General features: G+C 40.0%; 1 protein-coding gene across 1 annotated transcript in view; it reads right to left on the minus strand.

The window, feature by feature from the left end:
* STX12 (syntaxin 12) overlaps positions 1–11,633 on the minus strand; it is a 32,259-nt gene extending 20,626 nt beyond the window's left edge. The window contains exon 1 of the mRNA XM_031464476.2: positions 11,384–11,633. Within this exon, the coding sequence (XP_031320336.1) occupies positions 11,384–11,501 (118 nt within the window). The 5' untranslated portion in view covers positions 11,502–11,633. The remainder of the gene's footprint in view (positions 1–11,383) is intronic.
* Positions 11,634–12,656: the final 1,023 nt, after the last annotated feature.

Here is a 12,656-nt window from a genome sequence, read left to right on the forward strand (position 1 = left end):
ACATCCTGAAGTAGATGTATCTTCATACTGCAGAAGAGAAAATAAATTTAGAGAAGTTAAGTATCTTATCTAAGGGTACACATAAGCAGCAGGGCAAAATATTTCAATCCCAGGTACAGCAGACTCTAATGCCTGTGTTCTTTTAACTATGCTGTCTGTAGACAAATAGCGTATGGTTTTATTCAGATAACTCTACCTTTTTGCTAGATATTTTGCTAAGATTAGGGATGGTCATGTTTGAATCCTAGATGTTTAAACTCCTAGTCCTGGACTAGGAAAGCAGAGGTCCACAGGAACTGATTTTCTATCAGTAAGGAGGAACACTAACACCAGCCTGCCTGGGAATCTGAACACCCCTGTCTCTCACTGATTTTTACAACAGGAATAGAGCCCTTGATGTCTTGTGTCCTGGCTGACAGGGAGGGGAGGGAGGTCTATTCATTTATTCATTTATTCATTCATTCACTCATCATTCATTTATAGACACTGGAATTTTACTGTATGATTTTTTGTTTGTTTGTCTGTTTGCATGCTTGCATTTTAAGAGCATTCGCTGTCTTCTATTGCAAGTAGCTAGAATACAGAACACAATAATAGAGTACTCTTTGCCCAGAGGAAGTACAATATCCTCAAGTTTCACTAGAACTTTAAGAGATGATATAACACAATAGGGATTTGGTTCCTCCGGCCAAAAGACAGTCTCCTTTGTGAAGGATCTTTCCTATCCCTTCAGGATTAATGCCAAAGTTTCACTTGTGAAATACCAGACTGCTAAATGACTGGCTTAGTGAAACAAGATGAGGAAACCAATGTATACTGTATAATTTGTATATATTATAGGATCATATACATACAAGGCTTCCATATCCAATGAAAAAGAAGCATCACCTATTAGAATTTTGAATTGTAAAAATTGTTCCTTACAATAGAGTGCTCCTTAAATAACAAAATTTGGTGGTCATAGTCATAACCTTGCCCCTAATTTGGTCATCAAGAGCAGTAAAAAGGCAAGCTAAAATTTATTAACTACCAGCTACCTTACAAAAACACTGATGTGTTAATAGCTTCTAAGTCTATTGAGAAACAAGGATCAGGCAAAATCTTCTAGATGACTGCTGGGTGACCCTACTCCTAAGTTAGAAACTGAACAACCTAGGCCGAAACAGTGTGTACAAATTATTTCTCCTGTAATTAATAAATAAACAGAAACTTCAATTAAATGGAGTTGAGAGACCAGAAGGGGGCGCTCTCACACACTGCCACAACAGCAGAGACCAACAGGAAGAAGACTCCTCTCAGCCCATGAAAAGCCATGGACCCTTTGTTTACTATAGCTCCCTCCAACTTCCTTTTCCCCCTTTACAAGTGTTCTTCCCTTGCCCCAAGGAGACTTACACTTGACTTGCTGTGATTGAAGACCCCAAATTGCAGTTCTCTGCTGATTCTGAATAAACCCATCTTTGCTGGAGAATTATCTGGTAGACTCTTTGTTTTAGGTCAACATTCCCTAGGCCAAATTACTGTGTCGTCATGGGTATTACTAAGCAAAAGTTTCCAAAGTCAAGAACATATAGGTTTGTAACATTACAAATTATTTTATCTTAAGACCATGTTTCTTTAAGCAAAAATGTAACTCCAATTTTATAACAGAAATACAGAACTCATTTGTTTAAAAAGCTGCCTTTCCTAAAATACATCTATTCTATTAAATGAGGGTTTTTAGCTTATTAGTTCCATAGGAAAATGTAAGCACTGTAATATACTGCATTCTGCTAAAAAAAAAAAAAAAGCATTATATAAGATATAAACAATCATTTTTCATCACTAAGATGTGTAATGTCCTTCTTAAGTCAAGTGGGAATCAGAATGTCACTAAAGCTATCAACTCCTTGGCCATACAAATAATTTCAGAAAGAGGACAGACATTAGCACTTACTGAGCATTCATCATGTGCCAGACACTGGGCTATACATACTTGATGTAGTATAATAAAAAATATATTTGGTATTTGTCCCCAGTTCTTGGCACAGAGCCCCTAAAACCCTTGGAATTTCGTGAGTGATAAGAGTGTCTTTTGTTATTCATAAAGAGGTCCTTTTAACATACTGAGTTTACCTACTGAGGTGACTAAGAGTAGGGCCCCTGATAGCCTTAGTTAGGTGGAGTGAGTCACCAGAAAGACCAAGTGATTAGCAGGTTGGAAATTTCAGCCCCACCCCCCAACCTTTGGGAAGGGGAATGGCAGGAGGGAGGGGAACAAAAAGATTAAACTCTATAAATTCTTGAACTAGATTTGATGAGCTTCCTGATTGGTGAACACAGGAAGATGCAGGGAGAGTGTCAGGCTCAGAGAGAGCAAGGAAGTTATGCGCCTCTTCCTACATACCTAGGCAATCTCTTCCATCTGGATGTTCCTGAATTGTATCCTTCTATAATAAACCAGTAATCTAGTAAGTAAATGTTTTCCTAAGTTACATGAGCTGCTAGCAAACTAACTAAACCTAAGGAAGGGGTTATGGGAACCTCCAATATAGACCACTGGTAACAACTGGGACTTAACCATTGGCATCTGAAGCAGGTGAGGTGAGAGGAGTCTCACAGGACTATGCCCGTAACTTACGGAATCTGATGCTAACTCCAGGTAAACAGGGTCAGAATTGAGTTAAAGTGTAGGACACTCAACTGATGCCCAGAGAATCTGAGAACCACTTGCTGTGTGGAAAACCTACACATCTGGTGTCAGAGGTATTGAGAGTAGAGGAAACACGGGAGAAGTGTTTTTCCTTTACACTTGATAAGCATTATCTTACTAGATTCCAACAACCCTTAAAATAAGCAGTATTACAGACAGGCACAATGAGGCTCATGACTGTTACAGAACTCATTAATTCATTCATTCCTTTAGAGTACATATGCTACACTGTTATATGCTCTAGAAGATAACTGCTTTCAAACTTACATTTTAAGGAAAAGAGATAAGCATATATTGGTGGTAATAAATGCTATAAAGAAAAATAAATTCAGATAAGGGCTGGAATGATGAGGTAGGGAGAGGGTACTAGTTTACACAGGGTGATCAGAGAAGACCCCTCAGATAAGGTGACACAGAGGAGAAACCTAAAGGAAGTGAAAGATCAAGTCATGAAAAATATCTGGGGGAGCAGCTTTCTAGCAGAGTATTAAGCACAAAGTCCCCAGGGCAAGAGCACTTGTTGTGATGGAGGAATAGGAGACCAGTGTGGCTAGAGTGCACAAGAGCGAGAGCAGAGCCAGATTATACAGGGCCTTGTAAACTAAAGCAAGGACTCTGAATTTTAATGAAGTGGAAAGCCACTGATGGTTTTGAGTGGAGTGTCATAATAACCAGAATTCAAACCCAGGGCTGATTCCATTAGCTATATTCTTTATGCCTCATTATGTTCTCTCAAAAGGCTGACGCTTAAAGGAAATGCACAGAACGCAGTGACAGAGAACAGGCCTCCATTTCCCGGTGTTCCACGTAGCCCCACCTTGCTTAGTGGATACCTCTCTAACTTAGTAGCTCTCTGCTCCACAAAGGCTGATGTCCTTGCTTTTATCTGCTCCCTCCCCCAACTCCCTCCCACCTGTGGGACTGTTCCTGTGTACTCACCACAGTCCAGCAGAGTGCCAGGCACCCAGTGGGTAATAAATAATCGCTGATTAGTTGAGTTAGCTTCTGTTTTATGTCATGCTGCTTCCTTTAAGGCAGAAGATATGAACACAAGCTAAGAACAGTGAGACCTAAACTCCAAACCAGAGATGACCACTAACTAGATGTATGGCACCCGGCAAGTCATTTCATGTTGCTGGGTCTCTTTTCACCAATTGTATATGATATTCAGGTTTAATTAACACATATTGAGTACTTACTATTTGTCACAGTACTTACTATTTGTGTGGGTGGGGCTTTTTCCCTCATTAAATTTTTACAACTATGTAAGGACTAAATGATCTCTAAGTACTCGCACCACTGCTTGGTGCTAAAATTCAACAATAATGAAGAAGCTCTAATTCCAGAATGATGCTGTGTAACCAAGTGGTATTTTCGTAAGCCAGAGTTTGGCTTATAGAGACTCCACCCATGTACGAATGGAACTGGACTGACTATATGCCTCTGGAGGGCAGAGACTACATTCTACTCATTTTTGTACTCCATAACCACACACACATACACACCCCTCCAGAAAATAGTTGGTTGAATATAGGGTGACACATAAAGGTAAATGTTACCAGTGTGGTAGTTCTAAGAAACCAATCTCATCTTACCGTCTTTATATAGAGCACTCTCCTTAGAAACGCTAGACATACGTCAAAGTTTCAAGTTATTAATCATCTGTTAAAACTTACTAAATACCCTAGAGAGCAATGGGGATTTTATAGACTATGGGGGGAAAATCAATTAAAATTCAGCTGTTGTTTGTGTATTCTCAGCTAAGAACTTTTTTTCACCTAGACTTTTCTGACTTCTTTTGTTTGCTGCGATTATCTGAGTTGGGATGGAGTGGTGGGAGGCAGGGAGTGGGGGTGGGAGGTGTGTGGCAGGCATGGGAGTGCAAGGACTTTATAAGGGCACCTGCTCGCTAGCTAAGCACCAGAATTAATTCTAGTCTCTATCAATTCTATCAAAATTCCTGAATATTAAGATATTTTCCTAAAAGTTTTCAGCAAGATTCATGTATCAGATGCCCCAAACCTCAAATAGTAAGAGCAGTAGTGTCTTAGTTTACTGGAACCCAAAGCAGCAGAATTTTTTGTATACTGCCCTCCATGACCACCAATATCAGGATTTATTCAAAAACAGTAACTCAATGACCCATCTATTTTACAACTGAAAACCGTATCCTTTAATAAACCTAAAGCAGAAAAAGAAATAAAATGTTTACATATACACTTATTTTCACTTGAATGTGCTTAAAATGTCAAACAGTAAAGTGATACTTTTTAAACGATTTTTATCAAAATGGTTTGAATCTAAAAGGGTTTTGTGGTCAGCTTGGTTAATGAGAAACTCCTTTTCTAAGCATTCTAGTAAACAAAAGCTTTACTTTAGACTGATTTGTTACATTTTGGATGAAAATAATTGGGTATCTATCCTCTCTGAAATGCTGCATAATCCTGGGAACCAGACAACTAGGTCAAATGTAAAGACCAGACTTTCAGTTTGTGTAAGCAATTTTGTTACTTTTAAAACTAGGCCTCAATTTCTCCTATCACTGACCTCTCACTTTTTTAAATTAATTTTTTTTTTATTGAAGTACAGTCAGTTACAATGTGTCGATTTCTGGTGTAAGCACAATGTCCCAGTCGTGTGTGTGTGTGTGTGTGTGTGTGTGTATTCATTTTCATATTCTTTTTCATTAAAGGTTACTACAAGACATTGAAATCAGCCCCTTGTGCTCTACAGAAGAATTTTTTTAATCTGTCTTTTTTTTAAATTTCTACTTTTTGGGGGTGGGGTAGTTTTATTTATTTATTTATTTTCTTAATGGAGGTACTGGGTATTGAACCCAGGACCTTGTGCATACTAAGCACACAGTCTACCACTGAGCTATATCCACCCCACCTTGACCTCTCATTTTTAAAAGCATGTCCTGGCTAAAACTTTTAAAAGACTACAAAGCAAATCAACTCATTGCACATTACAGCTGACTTTCACACTAGGAACTACTCTAAGCTGAACATTCTTTATGTGCTTTTAGCTGATATCAGCATTAAGCAAAATCTGAATCTCCAAATGAACCTTAATCCAAATCAAAGTCTAGTCATATCGAAAGCAACTACCATACAGATAAAAATTTCTTCACTTAACAGATTCTAATGCTCTAATTCAGTATATTAAACAAATACAAATTCAAAGAAAAAACATTACTTACATCAAATGAGAAGATGATAGCTATGTGACAATTATGACAGTGAAGGTATCTCAGCGTCTTACTCTGAAAATTAGGTTTACATTGTTTTTGCATAGCTACGATGAAAATGACCTGACTTTTTTTTCATTCTAAACAACTGCCATATTTTCTTGCCTCTTAATTTTTAACACATTGACCTGACTTTTAAAAGTAGCTACTATACTATAATAGTAAAGCTCTAAGCTAAAGTGAATTAAAATATACATATCTGTATATATATAAACTAAAGTGAACTTGTGTACTAAATATCAAAGGTATAATCTTCTATTTACCATTCCAGTGATAGAATATGTAATGATTAAGAGCAAAGATTGTGAATTAAGACTGCCCGTGTGTTATTCCTGGTTCTACCACTTCCTAGGAAAAGGTTCCACTCCTCTGTGCCTCAGTTTCCTCACCTAAAAACGGGACTAACAAGAGAACCCTCATGTGGTTGTTGTGAGGATGAAATAAGATAATAAGAAGCTAAATTTAGAACAGTGTCTGGCACTCAAAAGAACTCAATTAAGGATAGCTATTATTATCAAACTCAAGACCACGAAAAATGCACTTAGTGATGATAAAATCAATTAAGTACATAGTGAAGGCCAACTACATAGCCACTGCTGTGCCAGGCACTGAAGCTGAAGAGAATTGTACAACGCATGGTCGCTGTCCCCACAAAACTAATAGTGATCTCTCAGTTGGAATGACAAGGTCAAAAAACATGAATTAAAGAATATAGATTAAAGTAAGTGCTAAACTGTTAAAGGGAACTGCTTGCAAATTCAAAGAAAAAAACAATAGCTAACATTTCTTAAACACTTGATGTCGCGGGCACTGTTTTAAGCACTTTACATAAATTACCTCATTTAATTCTCACAATCCTATCAGGTAGAGATTATTATTAACTCCATTTTATAGATGAGGAAATTGAGAAATAGCAGTATGTTTACACAGCAAGTAAGAAGCAGATCTGGGACTCAAACCCAGGTAGTCTGACTCCTGAGCCTGCTCACTTATCTACTAAACTACAGTGGGGCAGGGGACTCAACCAATAATATCACCATTTACTGAATGCCTACTATGTGCCAGGCACTAACCTAGGCACTTTCAAACATCCCATTTTAACCATACCATTCATTTTACAGATAGAGTAACAGACAAAGAGGGGAACTAGCTTGCCCAAGGTTAACAGAACTACACAGAGAAGCAAGGACTCAGTCACAGATCTGCTGAGTTTAAAATCCAAGTTCTTTCTGACTTCATCCTCTTTCAAAAGCAAAGGAAGGCTTAGTTACAGGGGCAGGATTTAAGCACAACTCAAAGGATTTGTATAATTTAGGGAGCTAGTGAGGTAGGGAAAGATTAAAGAAAGGAGGACCAGAATGAGCAAAACCTTGGGAGCAAAAACCTTGGCGTGTTTAGGGATATTAAGAAAAATAGCCTGCCTGTAGCAAAGGGTGAGGTAGAAAATACGATGAATTTGGGTTAACATGACAGAGTGCAAGCAAGGTGGCATCTTAAGATCTGATGCAGCAGACAACAGGGAACCACCGCAGGCTCTTGAGGTGAGTGGTATAATGAAAACAGGACTTTGGACACAATGCTGATAGCATGATCAGGATGAACTGGAATGGGAACAGAGACACTGAACACATGCTGCTGGAATGCAGATACTGAGATCATGAAGACTTACGAGGGTGGCAATGAAATAAAGAGCAAGGGGCCAATATGAAAATGACTTTGAAAGAACAACCCACAGGGTTTCACAGTAATAGCTTTAAGAGTTCAACTGCCTTTTATTTCAGTAGTAAACAAAATCATATCAATAAATTAGCAACATTAAAGGACAGAAATGCTATTCTTTAATCTCTTCAGGGATAACTTGGAGCCTGATAGGTTATTTCCTTTATCTACCTCAGCAATACTTGCCCAGACCCTTCATTCCACAATAGGCAGAGTCAAACATTGTTCTGTAGCCCACACATACGGATAACAACCCTTTGCACCAGGCAGTCCACCTTAGCTGTACCTGTAACAACACACGCAGGGGCCTGCCGTATTTCAGGCTGATAACACTCAGCAATTCCAAACCTATGTCTGTGGCTCAACAACTGAGAAAAAAGAATAGCTATTCTCTCAAATTTTCAATGGCTACAGGTCCCTGCAGGACTATACAGATGTGGGTATATGTCTGGGAGCTCACATTTAGACTGCATACTTAGGTATGCTGGCCATGTCTAGGGGATGGGCACTAGCCTGATAACTGGGTAGAAGCAATGTCATCCCACTAATTTCAAATTCCTAGTGCTGATGTAACAATCCCAAGGGAAGAAATTCCAACTCACACTGCTTAGGGTCACAAGATGAGGGAGGAACCACACACAGCACAAGGTAAATAAGGCAGGAAAAGGTCCAAGATGGTAGAAAAACCTTATTCATTCAAATCTACTAAATACAATTTATTAAGCATCAAGACCCTACTGTATGATATGATCTCTGACTTACCTCTCTGGCCTCTTTTCCTACGAAATTCCCCTTCTCTAAATGCAGTCCTGCCACACGAGCCTCCTTGCTATTCTTTGAACACACCGAGGTTTTTGCTCTTACTATTCCCTCTGCCTAGAATACCCCCAGCTACTCACATGGCTCCCTCCCCCACTTCATTCAGGTGTCTACACACACATCACCTCCTCAAAAAGGCTTTCCTTGACCAACTGATCTAAAATATAACACACCCACCCTCTTTCTCTCCTTAGTCTCTCTCTGCTTACCTTGCTTTATTTTTCTTCATAGCACTTATCATTATTCAATATTATTTAAATATGTATATGTATGCATATGTGTGTATATATGTACACACACACACATACACATGCTACCAGGGAAGGGATTTTGTGTCTTACCACTCCATCCCCAGTGCATAGCAGGTGCTCAAAGAATATTTCTTGAATAGTGAATGAATGAATCTATCACATGTTTGGGTCTGAAGTAAGTACTAGGTATAAAAAGATGAATAAGCCATGTTCCATTCTTCAAAGGAACTAACAACCTAGCAGGAGAGGTAGGCACACCACAAGAAGAGAAAATTCCATAGCCTCAGGTATTCTCCATAGTTTCCTATGAAGGTAGGGGGAAAAAAGGCACTTGTAAATTGTTGAAGTATTAACTGCTACAAAAGTGTAATATTAATTAAAAATTATAAAAAGGCTAATTGCTTTTAAGAGATCTGGTTTCAAATTTAGGTTTTGCCATTTGCTATCTGGGCAATTATTTAAACTTTCTCAGCCTGTCTCCTAACCCATAAAAAGAAATAATATTGGTTAATTACTTCAGAGGGTTGTTTCAAAATTAAGACAATGCATGTAAAACACTTATATTGCCCAGCACACAGTATATACCAATGTCAGCTATTAATGTTATTAATAGTTGTCTCTAATCATCCCTTGAGCCTGATGCTTAATCAACAACTAAATCTTATCAATTCTATCACCAAAGATACCTCTCCTATCCTTGCCTTCCTTCTTTTCATTTTCAGTTCCTGACTGATGTCTCTGATTTCAGTCTCTCTCTTCCAACTCAATTTATACATTTCTAAAGAATTAAGTCCAAACCCCCTTAGTTTGACACTTAAAGCCCTTCATGCTTGGGCTCCGCCTTACCTTTCCCATCCTATTTTCCACTATTTTCTGGAATCCACTACTTTAGCCAAATTAAATCACTCTGCTTCTGTGTACACCTCATGCTTTCCCAATAACATGCCCTTGTTCATTTTATTTCCTCCTGGAATGCTCTTCTTTCTTTACTGTCAAAAGTTCAAATCCTTTGCACTATCTTTCCAGACCGATCTCAAATGACATAATGCCTTCCCTGGTCCTTCCCAAGTGAAAATAGTATCTCTCTCCTCTGAGTAGCTATCTAATTTTATTATATCTCTTCTACAGTATCGATCCCTTTCAACTTTATATTTCAGTTGTTATGTATACCACAGGCTCCCTGTTGAAAGAATCCATGCCAGTTCCTATATATACTACATGCCTGGTACTCAAAAAAATACACATAGAGTGAACATTTCACAAATAGACCTTAAAATCAGATTTGGCCTCAACAAGAAACTTTTGGCCTTGAACCAGAATTTTCTGATATCACCTGTATTACAACTCCCTCACAAAAGGAAATTTGAACTCAAAGTACTACACTTTCTAACCAGTGGTCATATTCATTTTTGTTTTAAATTTCTGAGTTTAACAGACCACATATTCTTCTTTGCACTTCCAGAGTACTCAGGCTCAAACACTTTCCATCAGAAACTTTTCCCCCCTCCAATTCAATATTATAAATTTAAATTTTAAAAGCAAAGTGATAAATTGTTCTTTAAAATATAGAACATAATTGTAATTCAGGACCAGCTAGTTCCACTTATTAGCAGGGTACAGCCAAGCTCACAAAAACACAATAATAAACAACAAGGATGATGATACCATTCTTTCTAAGCAGTTGCTGCTGCTGACCTCCTGTCTATAAGGCTTTGAGCTGATTTTCAGGCACAAGAAACAGCCTGTATTTGACTCATTCAACTACAATCTCATTCGACCCTAATGGTGGGGAGGGAATTTTAAGACAAGCAATGACATTTCTGAAATTCACCACCAACTCTAACATGTCTTACTTGCTATGTGACTGTGGCCAAGTTTCTGAGCTTCTCTGTGTATCATGTTTGTTCAAGTATAACTAAACAGGGAAGGAAAACAAAAGCCTTGAAATCCAAAAATATACACAAACCCTTTGCTACAAAAGACAAAATAATGTAAATTGACATATTTTTGGTGAATTTTCTTTATTGAAGCAGAAGTCATCTCACCCTTCGAATACAAATCATTGTATCCGATTTCCAAATTCATTACAGGAAGAACTGTATTAATGTCACCAAAATACATGCACTCTCCTCTTTCCTTAATTGAAAGCCGCTGACTTCCAAGGAGCCAGAAGCCGAGCACAATGTAAAGTCTAAATCAGTAAACAACTCCTGACCAAACTGGCCCAAGAGGAAAGAGAGGTGGGTGGAGAAAGGCAGATGACAGGAAAAACTCGGCTGACCACTGCGCCAAGTCAACTCACTCACTGCTCTCGAGAGGACAGACGGGCGGGCGGGCGGACACAAACACACAAACACACAAACACACACACACCCTCCCACCCTGGAGCTGTCAGGACTACTGTCCTGACACCAACACCGTAAGGGCAGAACTCCTGAGAAGAAACTAGAGCATCAGCTGGGGCTCAGGACCCTCGGGGAGCCTGGGCCTGGCAGCCTCTGAGATGGCAGCCCGCCGCACCCAGAGTGGAGCGCCCGAGACGGCCTCAGGTGTGGCTTTGGCGGTAGCCCAGGCCGGGCTCCGCGTCCCGGCAGCCTCACCCAGGCCTGTCCCCGGGACGACCCCCGCCTCCCAGCCCTGTCCCCGGCTCACTGGCTTGGCTGATCCGCTGGATGTTGCCACTGCACGTTTGGATGATGCTGTTGAAGTCCCGGAGCGGGGGCCCCGAGGCCCCCGGGTTCCGGTACATGTCTAAGGGACCGTAGGACATGACGAGGAGCGGAGACCGACTCGCCCTGCACCGCACTCCCACCGGAAGCAGCCGCCAGACCCGACCCGCAGGCTGACAGAGAATCGGGAAGAGAAAGGCGGGGAAGGGGATGAAGCTGCGTGCGCACTAGCCTCCACGCAGCGCGCACGCGTCAGCCTCGCCCCGCCCCGCCCCGCAAGGCGCAGGCGCCGCTGGAACTGGTACCAGGGACCGTACTTTAGAGACTTGACGCCCTGGGTCTTGGGGGTGCGGGGCGGGGCAGTGACGTCACTTCGCTGGGGCTCGGGTTGGAGGATCTACGGTGGCGGTGTTGTTTTTCGCCAGGGCACAGTGACAGAAGGCAGGAATTTTCGATTAGTGTAAAATTGTACCAGATGATTTCAGCCCTAACATCTTATTCTGTTCTATTCCGAGAATTCAGGCCCAAATATGGAGAATTCGACGACCTTTAAACTCAGATTCGTAACCAAACTCCTAAAATTCCTGTCTCTAATTCCATCCTCTAGGGCTTTGGTGGGATTTGTGGAGCACTTCTACGGTTTACAAATCACTTTCATTCCTGCCTCCACCCCTTTTCTAGTCGAAAAAATAAAATGATGATAATAATGAAAATATTTATTGAGCATGTTTTATGCGTGACATCTCACTGCAATTCAGTTGTTCATAAGCTCTTTCGCAGCAAGGGACGATAGTCTAACTGTATTTTTACCTTCAGACCAGATAATGGACAATGAATTTTTTAAATGCTTAAGTAAAGTAAGTTGACAAAGTAAACGTTCTTATTTTTCCTTTTACAGTTGATAAAATTAAGACCACAGAGATTAATTTGCTTTTCTGAGATCTGACTGCAGAACCCAAACGCTAAGCTAATTCTACTGTCACCTCGCTACTTCCCTAAAACGCATTCTCAAGTGAATATTACCAGATTCATTCTCCACCTAAATCTGTCCCTAACCAAGGTTTCTTGGAGAACTAGACTTTCAAAAATTTTAAATCATTACGTAAAGTAATTTGGAGTGTATGACCTCAATGTTCCCAGAGAAGACTGCATTTTGTGAGTATATGGTAAATGGAAAGACATGGGTAGGATTTTGGTTTCAGAGGCGCTCAAGATAGAGAGTAATGAAGGGGAACTGGCAGTTTGTTTCCTGTGTT

Source organism: Camelus dromedarius, chromosome 14 (assembly GCF_036321535.1).
Source record: "Camelus dromedarius isolate mCamDro1 chromosome 14, mCamDro1.pat, whole genome shotgun sequence".
NCBI classification, from domain to species: Eukaryota; Metazoa; Chordata; class Mammalia; order Artiodactyla; family Camelidae; genus Camelus; species Camelus dromedarius.